Below are 18378 nucleotides of genomic sequence, written 5' to 3'. Positions count from 1 at the left end.
GGGAACTCCCATCACCCCATACGTTGTGTTCCTATTTTCTGTATCCAGTGTCATCCTCATTTTTAGTTTGCTTTTCCTTTCTGTAGAGGACATAGGGACTGAGAAGGCCAAGGGATATAACAGGTTTTCGTATCAACCACTTGGAAGGCTTCTGCTGCATTTTCAGGAGCTATTTTAATGACAGAGGGGAGAAAAGGTATGCCAGGCACATGTTACTGCTCAGAAGAAAGGGCAAAATGGCAGTAAGATGGGGCTTGGAATAAACAGGAGGCGAAGAAATAAGCAGAGTGTTCAGGCTGGGAACATGGGAGAAGAGAAACCCATGTTGGCACCCAGGTCAAGTGCTCTAAAACATAGGATGAAAAATCAGAAATATAGTGAGTACTTGGGTTGTATGTGACTTTGTAATTTTCTGATACTGTGTCATAGTGTGAGGTAAATGTTTTCATGTATACTTAAATAAAATGATCTAAAGTAATCCTGGAGGTTTCTAAGTTATAATTTAGGGGGTACACACATACTCATCGAGAGAAAATTCAAAGCAGAGCCATAGGACTGTTTGTGAAGAAAACTTTATCTAGTACTACCATAACTGATCGTAACAACAGTGGCTGTTTTGAGGGGTTTTCTATATCCCAGGCAGTTTTTAAAGTTACTTTAGACATGTATCTCATTTAACTATTACGACAGCCTGTGAGGGCATTTTTAACTCCCTTTTACAAATGAGTTAACTAAAGCAACATTTAACTTCCCGGAAGTCATACAACGGAGGACCTGGGACTCAAATATGGGTCATCTTACTCCAAAGCCCGTGTTCTAAATTTAACCCTGAGTAAAAAAATCTTCATTAAGGATGTTTTCATGGTTGAAGCACTTTCTCAAGATGGTATCCAAACCGGGAAAGCATGGCTGGAGTTCTGAGAATGAAATCTGATATTTTTACAGAGGAAGTCCTCTTCATGCCAGCCATGCCTATTTATAGCAAAAGACAGTTTCAAGGCTCTGTGACAGACATAGGTCTAGGTTTCCAGGGTGAAATGAATTCCAAACAAGGACAGACTGACCACAAATACTATTTATCTGGTATCATTTGGTGCCTTTTCAAATACTGTTCAAGTTTTCCATAACATACTAGAGTAAAAACTCCCTGAGGGCAGGGATGTTGCTTATTCACTTTTATATTCTCAATGTCTAGCACACTATCCTGCATAGAGTAGATATAAAATAAAATACTTCTCAGCAAGTTTTCTAGCTAGATATGTTTTTTTTCTTTCCTTTGAATCTTGATAGCATTTTTTGAAAATTATCTTATAGCACTTATATCTTGTCTAATCTTTTATTTTTTATTTATTTTCAATTGACCTTCCAAAGTGGATTTTAATCTTTTATTATTTTTTAATCTAATATTTTAATTCCTTGTGCATTTATATCCCTTATTACACTGAGATTCCCTGAGAACGAGGAGTAACTGTGTTTGAATTTCAGTTCTGATACTTCTTAGTTGCATGATCTTTACCTCTTTGAACCTTAGTTTCCTTACCAGTAAAAAGTAAAGATTAGTAGGCTGGCCTTGTAGAATACAGATAATCATTAGTAAATTTAGATGATAGTTTTCCGTAATCCTTCTATTTTACTTAAGTGTTTGTATCTTCATGAAGAAAAATGGGAAAACAGCACTTACCCTTTTTGATCAAAAGCCTCTTAAAAAATTTAATTTGCACTTTGCTTCATATCTGCCCCCAGTCTGGCTAGGCTGGGACATTCAAAGATGTTCAAAAAGTTCATTTATGAGGAGATCTACATGAGGACAAGCCAAAAAGTTCAGCCCAGTTTTTTTGTGTCAGTTCCCATTGTCACATTGTGTTTTTGAAAACCCCAGATGTGCATATGGGATTGCAAATCACCAGGAACAAGGAATTATGTACACATTTTGAAGACTGGATTTGGTCTTTCACATATCAAATGCTTGGCTAGAAATAATCAGTGTATACACTGGGAAAATGGCACTTTCATATTTTTCTAATGCCTTTAAAATGAAAGTATCCTATCTTCAGCTCTTAAAATTCTTCCCCACCTGGTTACACCTTAAAAAGGTACACAGTACCTAAGTTGGGAATGCATCACTAGAGTTCTGAGAATGAAATCTGATGTTTTTACAGAGGAAGCCCTCTTAATTCCAGCTGTGCCTATTTATGGCACGTTGTGCTATAAATGTGTAGCTCAGAGGTGAGGCTTAAACTCTAGCAGGCTTATAAATGAACCCTTAGTCATCTACCACTTCTGGGAATAAAAGAAATTCTCACTCACTAAAATCTCATGAAATTCATTTACTTGAAGTTTCCCATGTATTACTTTAGGACTGAATCCTTCCTACCAGTTTCATGGGGAAAGGGACAAATAGTGATATTTTGGTTAATACACTTGTTAATATTTTGCTGGGTGAGAACATTCCTAAAAATTAGGGATCCTATGATACTTGGTTGTAAATACTACTTTACCATAGTTTAGAGCAACGGTCCCCAACCTTTTTGGCACCAGGGACCAGTTTCGTGCAAGACAATTTTTCCATGGGAAAGGGTGGGGGAGCATGGTTTTGCAATGAAACTGTTCCACCACAGATCATCAGGCATTAGGTTCTCATAAGGAGCACACAACCTAGATCCCTCACATGTGCAGTTCACAACAGGGTTTGTGCTCTTATGAGAATCTAATGCTGCTGATCTGATCCATCTGTGGCCTGGGAGTTGGGGACCCCTGGTTTAGAGTATTTTTTTTCTTTTATTACCAAAATGGCAGTAGAATAAACTTTTAACTAATCAAAGAAGGGTCTGAATATGGACATAAGCCTATACATTTGAATTTTTGTATTGAACATTCAAGTTGGGTTTACCTCTAGGAAACTCACATACATTTTCTAAAATTGCTTTTTTATTTTAAAAGCAAAAGTTACTACAAAAATTAGAAATAATAGCTCAACAACCAGAAAAATTATCTATACTTTATCTCTGGATGTTTTTTGCCTTGATATACGTCTTTTAAACCTTTTCTAGCCTACATTTTTTCAATAATGAAAGAATGGTACACACAGTGATTTAAAATATTCTCCCTCCCATCCATGTTACGAACATTTTTTCATTATCAGTACATATTCTTTATCATTATTAAAGATTAACTAATTCCATTGTTTCATATGATGAAATTTGTTGTGTCCAAATTTCTCACTTAGAAACTGCTGCATTGAATATACTTTTAGCAATGTTTCTGTACCTGCTTATTTCCTATGTAAATTAATTTTTCCGAAGAGATGAAATTATACAACTCTTAAAATTCTCTCATTCTGAAGGTATCTTTTATTACTACTCCTGATAACTACCATTTGTGAATTCCTATGACATGTTAGCCACAATGTAGCTCCTCCTTGTACACATGAGTATTTATAATGTTTACAAAAATCTGTGAAGAGGGTGTAAAATATGCCTCCTGAAGTTCCAAAGTAATAAGGCTAAAGACCTTGTAGGAAGAAACAAAAGAAAACCAACCAAACCATGAAACAAATGAAAAATGACAAGTTGTGTAGTAATTTCTGTTGGGTAAGCTTCTGGAAAGGCAGTTAAACATTCTTTCTAAGATGACAACACAGGCTGATTAGTCCAGAGGGCTGTAGTTGTTCCCGTTCCCCATCAGCTGATTTACTTTCAGATCTATTAACCTTAGCGCTACTGGAAATCATGTGGAGTAATAAATCCATTCATTACTGAGACTTTATTATCGTAAAGTTCAAAAGATAACTGGATTTCCTCCGCTGAGAATCTGAGAGTCATAAGCATTATTGTACACAAAAAGGAAAGGATGGGCTAAGGAATTACTGAAATACCTACACTGCAACAGTTAATGGACACTTTTTTCCTTCTGCCTTCACAGAGTGCAAATAAAACACTTTATGTGGTAAATTGATGAGACCAGTCCCGCCTGGGTGGGGCAAGACAGAAGGGCTGGAAGTTTAGTCTCAAAAACACATGCTATTCAGTTGTAGCAGCACTTTTTAGGGGTAACAGTAGGTCAAATTGAAAAGTCTTGGCAATTTTTTAACTTTCTTCTTAAAAACATATGTATTCAGGATTAACTGTTACTTTTGGCCACTATGATTCTTCATCAGAGATTCTTTGTCAGGATTGGCAGACTTTTCCTGTAAAGAACCAGAAACTAAATATTTTGGGCTTTGCAGTCTGTTGCAACTACTCAACTCTACTTTTGCAATGCAAAAGCAGCCATAGATAGTACCTACATAAACAGCACAGCTGTTCCAACGAAACTTAATTTATGGACACAAATCTAAATTTCACATAATTTTCATGTGTAATGAAAAAGTATTCTTTTGTTTTTTAAAAATCTTTTAAAAATATAAGAGCTATTTAATAACTTGTGGGACATACAGAAACAGAGTCAGCTGGATTTGGACAATGGGCTGTTACACGCTGTTCTTGTTTTATGTCAGCCAATTATTTATTTGAGGAGGAAGACTTGCATAAATTAAATAATGCATTTGATCTTTCTTCCAGCTATTCAAATAAGGGTACATTTCCCAGCTTCTCAGTTTCTCTCTTTTGCTTATTTTGAAACAAGGCCTTTACAAGGCCTGATAAAAACTCCTGGTGAAAATAAGCAAAAGGGCAGGTAGAATAAGTGAATATAAATTCATCTTCAATTAATCAAATGTTTACTATAACTAAGTTTTTCAAATGACTGGATTTTTAGGAGAAAAAGACAAAGAAGGGAAGGGCATAACAGAAGTGAAGGAAAATAAGAGAAATAGAAGGAGTAAAAATGGAAGAAACAAAAATGAAGACAGCATCCTACAATGAGAGATAGATCAAAAAAGCTATAAGTAAGAAAGAGGCAGAGTTTACCACATGGTAGGGTCTTGATAAATATATGTTAAAAAATGGTAATGTTTAATTAGAGATCACAACTTGCAATTCCTTTAAGGGAGACGATTTCAAAGCAAACAAGCACACATTATAGCCTGCCTTTCAAATTAATATTTTAATTAGACACAGCTTAGCTGTTCAAATGCCCTTATCTTTAAATCTCTACAGAAGAAATTATTCTCTGGGCTAGAGTAGCTACAGGCCAGATGGTATCAAGTTAAAAACCATGAGTGAAGACTGTAACTTTTCCTCCCTGTTAAAATCCATCTATAGGTATAAACACTAGACCAAAATAACTGATACTGATGAAGCACTATGTGGTTTGAATTATAAAGCTTAAAATGTGTTTACTATGAAATACTAAGGAAAACAAAAGAACTAATACTTCTAAGAAAGGTTTGCAGTAACAGTTACTCTTTGCTCAGCTCAAAAAGAATAAGGAAAGTAAATAAGCATAAATGTTTTATTTCCTAAATATTTTAAGGATTTTCTGTAGTTTTCCTGCATTCAAATGTTTCAGGCCATACAAGAGGAAAAAAATACGTGAGAGCAACAGCAATAATTTTAAATTTGGACCTCTCAGTCTAAAATAACGCTGCAATAGCACTTTACCCTTTTAAAACAATATTTATCACACTTGTAATTATTATATTCAGTTGTCTGTCTTCATGAGATTTTGGTTTTATGAAAACAGTATAGCATAATGGGTTCCCAGATGGCTCGGCCACTTACTAGCTGTGTGATCTTGAGAAAGTACCTTATTACTCAACTGTGCCTCAGTCTACCCATCTAAACACAGGGCTAATAAGAGTACCTCCTCAGAAGGTTAGTGTGATGAGTAAATAAGCTAATATGGAAGATACTTAGTGTATAACAGGTACTCAAAAAACATTTGTTAAATAGTTGCTGGATGAGTTGAGTGTGTTGTTTCTTTGGGGGAAGAGAGAGAAAAAAAAAAGACTGCCTCTTACGTAAGACAAACTGAAACAGCAGACAGGATCCTGGGATACAGTACAGAACCATCTCCTGCCCCAAGCAATTGTCAGTTGCTTTCCTCAAGTGTTTTCTTTAAAAAAAAAAAATAAGACCTTTTCCAACTGTGAGGTTAGAGAATTCAGGAAAGTAGAAGAATGGGCTGAACATGGCCCATGTCTGGAAGCACCAAAACATTTATGTTCAGGAAAATTGAAGAGAAAAACAATTTCATAATGGGTATTAAGTTAATTAAATTTCATCTAGACCTGAAATACATGAAAATAAAACAAAAACCTCCCACTTTTTAAGTTTTTTTTTTTTTTTCCAGTTCTTTTACTTGGACATCTTAAAATTATCCACAATTAAGTTTTTCTCATATAAGTATTTGGAGGGTAACATCATTTTCATTTAAAAATGGGAAATGGAAGCAGAAGAAAACTAGATGATAAGGTTCTCAGTTCTTCACTGTGATTAACAGCTAAGCAGTGGCTAAAAGCTTGCATTTTTGGTGTTAGATTCCAAATCTACCACTAAATTTTCTTATCAGTAAAATGGGGGAAAAGAATAGTACTTCTTTCACTCAGTTGTTGTGAAGATAAAATGAGAAAATATGTAAAGGACTTGACACTTAGGAAGTATTCAACAAGCAGTAGCCATTATTATTACCACAACTTTAAGATCACTATTGATAAGTTTAGAAGAAGAAACTCTTTATGAAGTGAATTACCTTTTGGGATCTGGGCACTATGGAGAAAATATCAACTAACAATCTGCTTGGGGACTGTATCTCTGGAGGAGAAACAGACCACACTTGGGGCAGTAAGTCAGCGTTCTAAATTTTCTTGGACCATCCTTCATACAAATCTCTTAAGTGATGGTAGAGTGATCTCAACCCAAAGCTTTTAATTCTAAATTCCACTCCCATTTCACTATACTCTACTACCTCACCATAGTGCTCACTTTAACTGGACCACAAGTTCGGTATAGTTTTCATTGTCTGAGACTTTAGGACTTTATCGGTTGTATCTTCAAGGATAATCTTTGAAATGTGAGGCCAAATGCTTGGAGTTCAAGTTTCTTTCCTAGTCCCGGCAAATAGAGAAAGATTAAAAAAGAATGTAGCAACAAGTGTGTGTCAATAGTTAATTATCTATCGTTGCTACATTCTTTTTTAATTTTCTATTGACACACACTTCTTTCTTTCTACTAACCATGACCTCTAACTTCTCTTTCCATGCTTTAATAAATAAAAGGAGATTTCTTATTAGGGACAATATATTATCTTGGCAATTATAATCCTTTTATTGATAATATAAACCCAGACAAATAGTCTATCTGTAATAATATATAATAAACATAAGGGCTGTGCCCTAAAATCAACAGCTTGAGCCGGGCACGGTGGCTCACGCCTGTAATCCCAGCACTTTGGGAGGCCGAGGCAGGCGGATCACGAGGTCAGGAGATCGAGACCATCCTGGCTAACACGGTGAAACCCCGTCTCTACTAAAAAATACAAAAAACTAGCCGGGCGAGGTGGCGGGCGCCTGTAGTCCCGGCTACTTGGGAGGCTGAGTCAGGAGAATGGCGTAAACCCGGGAGGCGGAGCTTGCAGTGAGCTGAGATCCGGCCGCTGCACTCCAGCCCGGGGGACAGGGCGGGGGGACAGAGCGAAACTCCGTCTCAAAAAAAAAAAAAAAAAAAAAAAAATCAACAGCTTGGGTTATAACAAACTTAATAAGATCAATGGTAAACAGAAAAACTGCTCCACCAACATAAGGTTAAGGCAAACACTTAATGTTATTTACTCCATGGGGATTTTTATCTTCCTGCCTGCTTCCTTTTTTTTTCAACAAATGTTTTTGTATACCTACTATATACTTGATACTGGGCTACTACAGTGAAGAAGGACACAATCTCTTTCAAAAGTGTGGTCTAAAGGCCAGGCGTGGTAGCTCATGCCTGTTGTCCCAGCACTTTGGGAGGCTAAAGTGGGATCGCTTGAGTCCAGGAGTTTTGAGACCAGCCTGGGCAACAGAGTAAGACCCCGTCTTTACAAAAAATTGAAAAATCAGCTGGGTGTGGTGGTGCACACCTGTAGTCCCAGCTACTCGAGGGTCTGAGGGGGGAGGATCACTTGAGGCTGCAGTGAGCTATGACTGCACCACTGCACTCCAGCCTGGGCGACAGAGCAAGACCTTGTCTCAAAAAGAAAAAGTGTGTTTAGTTATAGGAGGGGAGGGGAAGATGAGTCAAACTGATAAACATATTATGTAATAAACATTATGATAGAGATATGCACAGGATACCAGACAGACGCAGAGAAAGGGTATTCACTTTTTTGTAATTACAATAGTTTTCAGGAAATTGCTTTTCCATGCCTTCTTAAAAAAACGGATTTTGAATCCCATCTGTATCACTTTATCAACATCTTTAATTTTTTTTCTCTCAAAGCTGACTAGGAATCAGTGACTGTCTTTTACCATGTAAAATTTATACCATCAAGTGGCACCAAAAATCTATTTAATCATAAATAAATATGCCAGTTTTGAAGACCTGGTCTTCCATAAGTTAATTTATGACCACTGATGGAATAACTCAGATTAATTATTGAAGAAGTTACAAAGTTCTCTCCGATCTGATTGGCTATAACAAGTGAAATAAACAATCAGTCTCGTGATTCTTCTTTTTTCAGACATTCTCCCAAAGAGTTTTATTTGGTTGACATAAATGGCTCTTAATTACGATACATTCTTTGCAATTCACTTGCATTATTTCATTACAAAGTGAATGCACTGCCTTTAAGAAAAACTAATTTTGCCCTCGGTCTGGTCCTATTTACCTACCTAGGACTAATTCTCAGCAAAGACAAAGAGGCAGAGTTTAGGCTTTTATAATTCCACTGCTTCCTTCACAAGCAGACCTCTGGAAGTCATCACTGAAGCTGTGTTCCTCCAGGCTTTTTTTGTTTATTGTCTCTCAACTTCAGTAAAGTACTGAAGTTAGACAAGGTTCTACATTTTGGTATCCATCTCTGGGATAGGGAAAATGGTTCAGAAAATCAGATAGCCGGGGTTTGAAACCAGGCTGAAAATTTTAGAAACTGTGTGATTTTACCACATGAGCCTTAGTATCCTTATTGTGAAATGGTGAATAATGACTTTTTCCTTGTGGAGCTGTTACAGAATGCAATTAAATAATGTTTGCAAAGCACTTAAACTGTGTTTTGGCACAGGGAAAGCATTCAATAACCTCTATTTAATAAATTCCAGCAATAGCTTTGCTAGTAGTGTCAAATTTCTAAGGTTTACATTAAAAAAAAAAAAAAGACTATGCAAAATTTTATTTGTATGTCTAATTTTTGAGAGGAAGCAGTGGTTTTCATTAGATCTTGAAAGATTTCTGCCTAAAAAATAGTTAAGTGTAGAACCAAGAAAAAAACTGGAAGTTAAAAACTCATCTGTGACCACTCATCTGTAAATAAACATTAAGTACAAAGATCATGTTGATTCCCAAAGAACTCCAAGCAGATTTCCCACTGCAGTTTCCCACCAGGAGGTCCGGATATTGAGGAACGCATCCTAATACCCACTTTCTTATCTAGGAAAAGACAGCTATCAAAAAGACAGTTACTGCCCATTATTTTCCTATTCAGGTTTTAGAATCAGTCAAATCTAGATTTAAATACAAGCTATGTGACTTTAAGTAATTTAACTTCTTTGACTATCAGTTTCATCAAGTATAATACAGGGATTAGAATACCTACCACATCATCTGTTGTGAAGATTCAATAAAATAATATATACATAAAATATGTGGCACTGGGGGGTCGCGGTGGCTCACGCCTGTAATCCCAGCACTTTGGGAGGCCGAGGAGTGTGGATCATTTGAAGTCAGGAGTTTGAGACCAGCCTGACCAACATGATGAAACCCCATCTCTACAAAAAATACAAAATCAGCCGGACATGTATCAGCACACCTGTAATCCCAGCTACTTGGGAGGCTGAGGCAGGAGAATCACTTGAACCTGGGAGGCAGAGGTTGCAGTAAGCTGAGATTACACTCCAGCCTGGGCAAGAAAAGCAAAATCCCATCTCAAAAAAAAAAAAAAAAAAAAAAAAGTGGCATGGAGCCTGGCCTATTTAGTTTCAGTTTTTGTTGTTGTGGTTGCTATTATTCTCATCAACTCCTCCCTATTACACTCTCCATTTGGGAAGATAATCCTGCAACATTCTTAGTAGAGAAAAAGTGAGGAATAAAGATTTCTATAATTCCTTTGATGCTCCTGGGAAGGAATTGAACACATGGATTCCTGGACAAGGGAAATGGAACTTACAGGTAAGATGCAAGGATAAAGCTGGCTTTACGAATAATCAGAATAGATGACTCCAATGTAGTGTTCTTTGCGGGGTCCTGGAAAGGACCACCCAGCCCTCTAAACTGCTTTCACTGCCACCCTGCCTGAAATTTCATCTTTAGAAACACTGTAATTCCTCTGGATCATTAAGAGTTCCTCAGTGAATACTCCTGAGAGGTCCACCAACTCTCTTTATTAGAATCCTCTCTCCAGAGTACCAGTTTCTCCACAGGGGAAGGAGACTGAGCCACTCGCAACTTCTGCCTTGAAGACTGGGAAGGGAGGGTGGGGGTGAGTGAGGGTGGGAGAACTCAGGGTTCCTGGCGAGGAACAAAAGCGGGGAAGGAGAGTTCTCCAAAACGCAGAGGAAAGCGGAGGGGGAAAAATGGGGCAGAAAGTGGAGCTAGAAAGAGAGGTGAGAACTTCTTCCTTCTGCAAATCGGTCTAAGTTTCAGGAGGTGGGGCTGGGGGAGGAAGGGGTTCACCCTGGGGCCGGGCCAGGGCTGGGTGGGGAGGTGTCCTTCGAGAGGGTGAGTCGGGAAAGAAGGGGAGTAGGCAAAGGGTGAGATGTGGGGGTCCCGGTCTCCGCCTTACTGGCTGCCAGTTCCCTCTGCGTTTCCTCGTCCGCGTGCGTGACACGAGATAGTGCAGCGCTGGCATGGGGCCTGGCATCTGGCGGCCGCGAGATAACCCGAGCCCGCGCGATGGGAAACGTGCCGTTGGCACCCCGCCACCCCTCCATCGTGACTCCAGTCTGCCAAACAGGGTTCCTGATGCTCAGTTTACTAGGGAGGAGCCGCGGCTTTGAGTTCTCGCCCAGTCCGAAGCAGCGGAGACTGGCCAGGAGCCCGGCTGTCAGACCGCGGAGCGCACCCTGTGGGCGGGGGCTTGGTCCACGGGGGAGGGTCAGGGGACGCGGGGCTCACCCTTGAAGGAGTCGGGGAGCCGCTGGGCTTCGGAGTCCGCTGTGTGCCGCTTCTCGGCCATGCTGCCCGAGACGCAGTGGCACTTCTCCGTCCTCGTCGCCAAACCCGGAGCCGCCGGGAATAACCTGAGGAGCCAGTGCCACAAGACCCAGATTGCCGCCCCGCCCCCAATCGAGGTCCCGCCCCCGCGAGACTTGGCCAATCAAAGCCCAGGATCGAGGAGGACACACCTCCGACTCCCCGCCCTCCTGTCCCTCTACAGCGCTGCAGCTTCGCAGTCACTTCCCGCTAGGTCTGTGGGCTGAGGGGCGTGGCCTGAGGGGCGAGAGCCCCCAAGGCTGTGGGTACAAGGCCGGGCCCCTGCACCGGAAGGGAGGCCGGAAGCCACGGCACGTGGAGCGAAGGGTGAGGATAGTGGGGAGGTGGCTGCAGAGGATGACCCGAGGAAAAAGTGCGAGTGAGAAGTCGCCCTGCTGGGCAGAGGTACCGGACCAAGGCGACTCCTATGGGCTGAGGAGTTAGAGGGAAGAAAATGACGCCCTGTCATGAAGGCGTGAGGTCCGAGTGAGCGGAGAAGACTGAGGTGCACCGAAGTGGCGGAAGTGAGGGCGCTGAGGTCAGCCTGAGCTGAGAGGGCCAGCAGATCACCCCGCAACCGAAGTGAACTAACTCGAGTGAGGAGTGTTAAGAAAATCAAAATGTATACATTTGGAAAAGGAGAGGCGGCCGGGTGCGGTGGCTCACGCCTGTAATCCCAGCACTTTGGAAGGCCGAGGCGGGTAGATCACCTGAGGTCAGGAGTTCAAGACCAGCCTGGCCAACATGGCGAAACCCCGTCTCTTCTAAAAATACGAAAATTAGCCGGGCGTGTGGCGCGCGCCTGTAATCCCAGCTACTCGGGAGGCTGAGGCAGTTGAATCACTTGAACCTGGGAGGCGGAAGTTGCAGTGAGCCGAGATGGCGCCACTGTACTCCAGCCTGGGCGACAGAGAGAGACTCCGTCTCAAAAAAACAAAGCAAAACAAAAAACAGGAGAGACTTTATTTCTTGTAAGGACTTACAGCCTACAAAGTGGCCATTCATCAGGCTGGGGAATGGCCAGGACCAGAGACAGGCACTTCGTCGGAGGAAGGGTTGGAGTAGCAGCTTTATGCTGAATAGCTTGGGTAAATATGCATATTCAGCAGGTGACAGGAGGAGCTATGAATATTCATGAGGGTGGTCCTGCCGCATGCCTATTGAGCAAACATGCATGTAACATACAACCCATGTTCACTTTGGAGTGAAGAGTTACCATTTAAATGTTAAATGCCTGGGCTGCATGGTGACCTCCCCATCTCTACAAAAAGTAAAACAAAAATAACCAGGTGGGGTGGTGTGCGCTTGGGGTGCCAACTAGTCAGGAGGCTGGGGCGGGAGGATCACTTGAGCCCAAGAGATGGAGGCTGCAGTGATGTATGATCAGATCACTGCACTCCAGCCTGATACACTGTAAAAAATGATAATAATACATGTATTACAGTTAGACCCCATGCGTCAAAAGGTATTTTCAGGACAGGAAAGTGTGCAAGTATGCAGTCTGTGTAAACTAGCCAGAGCCAGTCCATGGTCGGTGGTCTATTAGGAGAAAGTTACTGAAATAAGCCTTTTGTCCCATTAAAGCTGTAGTGATGGCTGGTGGAATAGGGGTTCCATTAGTCCGCATCTGGCGGAGCTGCAAATTGTTTTAATATTGCTTATCTCGAGGCCAGTGCTTGTCAAGCTGCTAGAGTAAGAGAAAAACCTTGTGGCAGTTAGAACACAGTTTATTCTCTAAGTGAAGGGATGTATGCCTTAACCTTTACCTGGCATGACCTTAGGTATAATTTGTATATAATTTGGTATCTTATTGTCACAAAGAGTCTGTTCTGTCAGTCTTATGATCGGTGTTTTCACATTAATGCTGGTCAGCTGTTGTGTCTAAACTCCAATAGGATGAAGGTATAATGAGGCGTGTCTAACCTTCTGTCCTGTCATTGTCTGGGAACTCAGTTTTAAAGTTTTCTGGAGTCCCCTTGGCCGCAAGGGAGTCCATTCAGTTGGTGGGGTCATTTATTCAAACAAAATCTTCTTGGAGCATCTTCCATGTGGCAGGGGGTATGCTAAGGGCCTCATGGAGTTTGCCTTATACTCTAGTGGGGAGATGGGCAGCAAACAAGTAATTGAATCATTACACATGGTGAAGGGAGCTGTGAAAGGAATGGAATATTCGGAGAACAGCAAAAGTTAGGACAGAGGAACACCTCTGTAAGGAAGGGGCTTTGAGATGTCGCCTGAGAAATGAGAAGGAGCCAGCCTGGGGAAGGGGAATAAGCGGTGCAGGAGGTGGGAAAGGATATCCCAGGTAGAGGGAAAAGCATGTGCAAGGGCATTCCTAACCTCAAGCCTTCTCTCGGGTTGTGGCTGAAGACCTCACATTTGGAAAGTGGGCTGTGTTTGCATTAGACTCGTTCTATTGCACAATGTTCAAAGTATGTTAATGTACACAAGGTGCACTTATAAAAACATTCGATTTTGAAATAAGTACAGATTCACAGGAAGTTGCAACAACAGTACAGAGAGGTCACATGTCCCCTCTACCCAGTTTCCCCCAATAGTTACATCTTACTTAACTAGAGTATCAAAACCAGGAAATTGACAGTGGCACAAAATGTATTTATAGTTCTGTGCCATTTTAACATGTGTAGATTGATATAACCACAGTAATTGATACAGAACTATTCCATTACCACAAAGATCTCCCTCAGGAGGAGCACTTTTTTCTTCTTTTTTAATGTGCTCAATATTTGGCGGTATACTACCCAACACCTTGTGGTGCTTAGGTCATATGAAATGGTAGACTTTCTCTCTGATTTTATAGCTTTGGAGCTTTGTAACTATCCAGGTGGAAACTGGAGCAGACACAACAGGTGTTAAGAGAGGCATTAAGATGATCTTTGCTTCCAGGAACAGGCTCCAGTGTGTGATCAAAACCTGACTCAGAGCTCGCAGTTGACTTCTAGTCAAATACTGGCCAAGAACTGTTTGTATTCCTGGGATGGAGTGCAGCTTGTGCAGTCACTTTGTTAGCCTTCTGCAGAAGATAAGGAGGGGAGTACAGTAATTTAATGATCCCTTCTCTCTAAATCATCCTTGAGAAAGTCCATAGCTTCATTTTTTCCATTCTGTAATGAATAAACCCTCGAGACATGAACTTCCCATTTATCCTGTCATTCCCAGGAAAGAGGAGCAAATGCACAAAAAGCTAATTAAACCCTTCAGTAGAGGAGGCCTTGATTACAAATTGCATATTGTGAAAAAGAATTTAGGTTCCAGTTTTGTTGGAAAGGAAAATGGTATTTCAGAATGAATTTAATGTCTGTACCCCTATCAGTTACCTAACCCCAAGTCTCAAGACAATCTCAACAGCGTAGTGTCCCTTCTGGAGAATTAGAAGTGTCTCCCTTTGGAGCAAAGACTTTGGTAAACACTTTTTGGCTCTGGTTTGAGATTGCATCAGTTCTAAAACTAATTCCTGGCCCTAAACTAAGAACAAGCTTTGACTTGATTTTTAAACTGCTTTTAGAATAGAGTTTCCAATTTTTTATGTAAATATGCTTACTTTCACTTGCCCATGAAACTGTTGTATTCTCGCTTTCTCGTGCATATTATGTTATAAATGTATCGATTAAAGATACTTTTAAAATCAATTTCTTACTGTTAAGATTAGAAAAAAATAAATATTAGCACATCCCTTTCTCCTTTTGGAGGATTTTTAATCTTAAATTTTCTCCCAGTAATGATTAGAAGTTAGAATGATTTTTTTTTTAAAAGAACATTATGGCCAGGCACAGGGGCTCGCACCTGTAATCCCAGAACTTTGGGAGGCCAAGGTAGGCAGATCACTTGAGGTCAGGAGTTTGAGACCAGCCTGGGCAACATGGTAAAACCCTGTCTCTACTGAAAATACAAAAAATTAGCCGGGCATGGTGGTGCACGCTTGTAATCCCAGCTACTTGGGAGGCTGAGGCAGGAGAATCGCTTGAACCCGGGAGTCGAGGTTGCAGTAAGCGGAGATCATGCCACTGCACTCCAGATTAGGCAACATAGTGAGACTCCATCTCAAAAAATAAAATAAAATAAATAAATAACATTATGCTTTTAAAATGGAGACATATAAAATTGTGAGTACTCTGAAGAGAGAATTACTTATCACCTCTAACAAAACTGCAATTACAATTTTAGTGAATTTTTCCTCTAGTTGTTATTTAAAAGATACTTATATATAGTTTGAAAATCAGAGTAGATGTTCCATATTTCCTTTATGTTTTATTTTGCTGTTATTTGCCTAGCATATTCAGGGTACCAAATTAAGCATTGATTGATGGTAATAGTGATAACATTAAGACGTGGAGATCAGGTTAAAGACAGATATGCACCATGAATCCATAATTGAATAAGTCAGAAGGAAATTTAATTAGCCTTTTTCCTGTGTCCATAGCAGTGCTTTAATAAGAACAACAGAAAAGTCTTTTTTTTCCTTTAAATTGCTAATCCAGGATGTTCTCGATGTTTTTATGGAAGTCAGCTAACTAAATACCTTGAGAGAATAGCAATACCATCAAATTATATCTGTCTGTGACATTTTCTCTAGGATGGGGCTAACAAATTTGATCTTTTTTTTAATATGTATTAACTCACACTTATTGGATTACAACAAGGTTTTTGTCTTCTTAGCTCTTCTCTTTTTTAGGAAATTACTCCAGGATTTGAATCATCACAAGAGATTAACCAGAGGGTTTTATACACTTGGGCTGTGGCAGCAGACTAATTACACCACAGCACTAGGTAAGATACCGGGAGTCTGGATCCTCAGGATTTATGAAAATAAAAAGCATTTCTATAATATTAGTGCTATTTATTGGAGTTATCTATGAAAAGAATCTTATTAATCTGCTTTTGTATTAGTTGACTTAGCAATATTTATTGCATACCAACTATGTGCCAGGCATTGTTCTAGGTGTTTGGGCCACATCAGTGACCAAAAAAGACCAAAATTCCTGTCCTCATGGATCTTACATTCTATTATTCCTTTCCACTTGCATTAGCTTCCTAGGGTTTCCATAACAAAATACAACAGACTGGGTAGCTTAAACAACTGGAATTAATTTTTTTTTTTTTTTATAGTTCTAGAGGCTAGAAGTCCAAGATCAAGATGTTAACATGGTTGGTTTCTCCTAAGGACCATGAAGGAAGGATCTGTTCCAGGCCTCTGTCTTTGACTTGTAGATAAATGTCTTCTTCCTGTGTCTTCACATTGTTTTTCGTTTGTGTGTCTGTGTCCAAATTTCCTCTTCTTAGAAGGGCACCAGTCGTATTCAATTAGGGTCCATCCAATGACTTCATTTTAACTTAATTACCTCTTTAAAGATCCTGTATCCCAAGACAGTCACGTGCTGAGATATATGGGGTTAGGACTTCAACATGTGAATTTTGGGGGAACACAGCCCATAATACCACATATGACTGCTATGTATCCACGTCTTTGTATTGTCTGTTTTTTCCTATCCACATCCCTGAGATATCCAAAGCCATTTATGTTTACTTGCAAAATGTGTCCAGTGACTTGTAATTATGAGTGATTACTTTTCTAGGTATGACTTATTATTTTGAAAGTTTTACTTTTTAATTGACATATAATAGAGGTATACATTTTTGGGGCACATGTGATAACTGAATACATTCATATAATTTGTAAAGGTCAAATCAGTGTAATTGGGATGTCTATCACCTTGTTTGTTTTTTATTTATGTTAGAAACATTTGAATTATTCTCTTTTAGCTATTTTGAAATATACAAGACATAATTTATTTTTAAGCTATACTAGAAAGTTCTTTTTTTTTTTTTTGAGATGGAGTTTTGCTCTGTCGCCCAAGCTGGAGCACAGTGGCGCGATCTTGGCTCACTGCAAGCTCTGCCTCCTAGGTTCACACCATTCTCCTGCCTCAGCCTCCCAAGTAGCTGGCACTACAGGTGCCCACCACCACGCCTGGCTAATTTTTTTATTTTTAATAGAGATAGGGTTTCACCGCATGAGCCAGGTTGGTCTCGATCTCCTGACCTAGTGATCCACCCATCTGGGCCTCCCAAAGTGCTGGGATTACAGGTGTGAGCCATGGCACCCGACCCTTGAAAGTTCTTGGTTAGGAAGGATTATTCTACTTGGAATGATGCTCCATCTAGTGTTCACCATATTCGACTACTTTTGTTAAAGTTTTAAAAATGAATAAGGGGAAACTATATTGAAGAAGGGGTCCTCTACCTTTTTTTTTTTTTTGAGACGGAGTCTTGCTGTGTCCCCCAGGCTGGAGTGAGTGGCGCGATCTCGGCTCACTGCAAGCTCCGCCTCCCAGGTTCCCGCCATTCTCCTGCCTCAGCCTCCCCAGTAGCTGGGACTACAGGCGCTGCCACCACGCCCGGCTAATTTTTGTATTTTTAGTAGAGACGGGGTTTCACCATGTTAGCCAGGATGGTCTCGATCTCCCGACCTTGTGATCCACCCTCCTCGGCCTCCCAGAGTGCTGGGATTACAGGCCTGAGCTACCGCATCCCACCAGGGGGTCCTCTGTTACTCACAGATCACTATGGATTCATAGAAAAAAAAAAAAGATTGTTTCAAATACCATATGTGGGAGGAAAGAGTGATCTATATAAGACATTACTTTTAATAACTCAAGAAATATCATTACCATCATTTACTGTCACCACCAGTTATGATGTACTTTTATCCCATGAGGAAACTGAGACTGAGTTTAGTCACTTACCCAGAATTTCACAGATCTTGGTCAGGTACAAGTCAGTGATGGAGATATTGTTTGCCCTACATACACTGTGTAATTCCTGAATTTGAACTCTTAATCATTCAGAGTAAATAAAAAGAGACAAAAAGACACAAACTTGTCCTGATGCACTTTTTAGATATGAAGCTGCTCAAAGAGCTTAACAGCAGGAGTGGAATGAACATACTGGACTCATCAAAATGTCATATAATAGACAATCTAAATAGGCTTATATATATTAAATAATTGAATTAATAATAATGATAATTTCTAGAACAGAAACCACCAAACCCAGATGGGCTCATTGGCAAATCCTATCAAATATTTAAGAAAAATAT

At 40.1% G+C, this 18378-nt stretch overlaps 1 protein-coding gene and 1 long non-coding RNA gene across 4 annotated transcripts in view; one reads left to right on the top strand and one right to left on the bottom strand.

Annotated features, from left to right (window-relative positions):
- The window catches only part of STOM (stomatin), a 32206-nt gene extending 20850 nt beyond the window's left edge, over window positions 1-11356 (bottom strand). The window contains exons 1-2 of one of the 2 annotated variants that reach the window (XM_033237587.1): window positions 11184-11321; window positions 10852-11011 (exon numbers count right to left, since the gene is read on the bottom strand). In XM_033237587.1, coding sequence (XP_033093478.1) covers window positions 10852-10999 — 148 coding nt within the window. In that variant the 5' untranslated portion in view covers window positions 11000-11011; window positions 11184-11321. Of the gene's footprint in view, window positions 1-10851; window positions 11012-11183 lie in introns of both variants that reach the window. The other variant, XM_033237588.1, reaches the window with a different exon arrangement.
- LOC117098736 lies at window positions 10079-16993 on the top strand. 2 transcript variants are annotated; one of them, XR_004443566.1, is made up of 3 exons: window positions 10079-10238; window positions 15955-16049; window positions 16389-16993. It is a non-coding gene; the product is annotated as an uncharacterized LOC117098736 (long non-coding RNA). The 2 variants fall into 2 exon arrangements; XR_004443567.1 differs by lacking the exon at window positions 10079-10238 and adding an exon at window positions 11417-11588.
- Window positions 16994-18378: the final 1385 nt, after the last annotated feature.

This window comes from Trachypithecus francoisi, unplaced genomic scaffold (assembly GCF_009764315.1).
Source record: "Trachypithecus francoisi isolate TF-2019V2 unplaced genomic scaffold, Tfra_2.0 Lachesis_group16, whole genome shotgun sequence".
NCBI classification, from domain to species: Eukaryota; Metazoa; Chordata; class Mammalia; order Primates; family Cercopithecidae; genus Trachypithecus; species Trachypithecus francoisi.
Note: the sequence above shows the minus strand (reverse complement) of the source record. Positions and strands in the feature narration are given on the sequence as shown.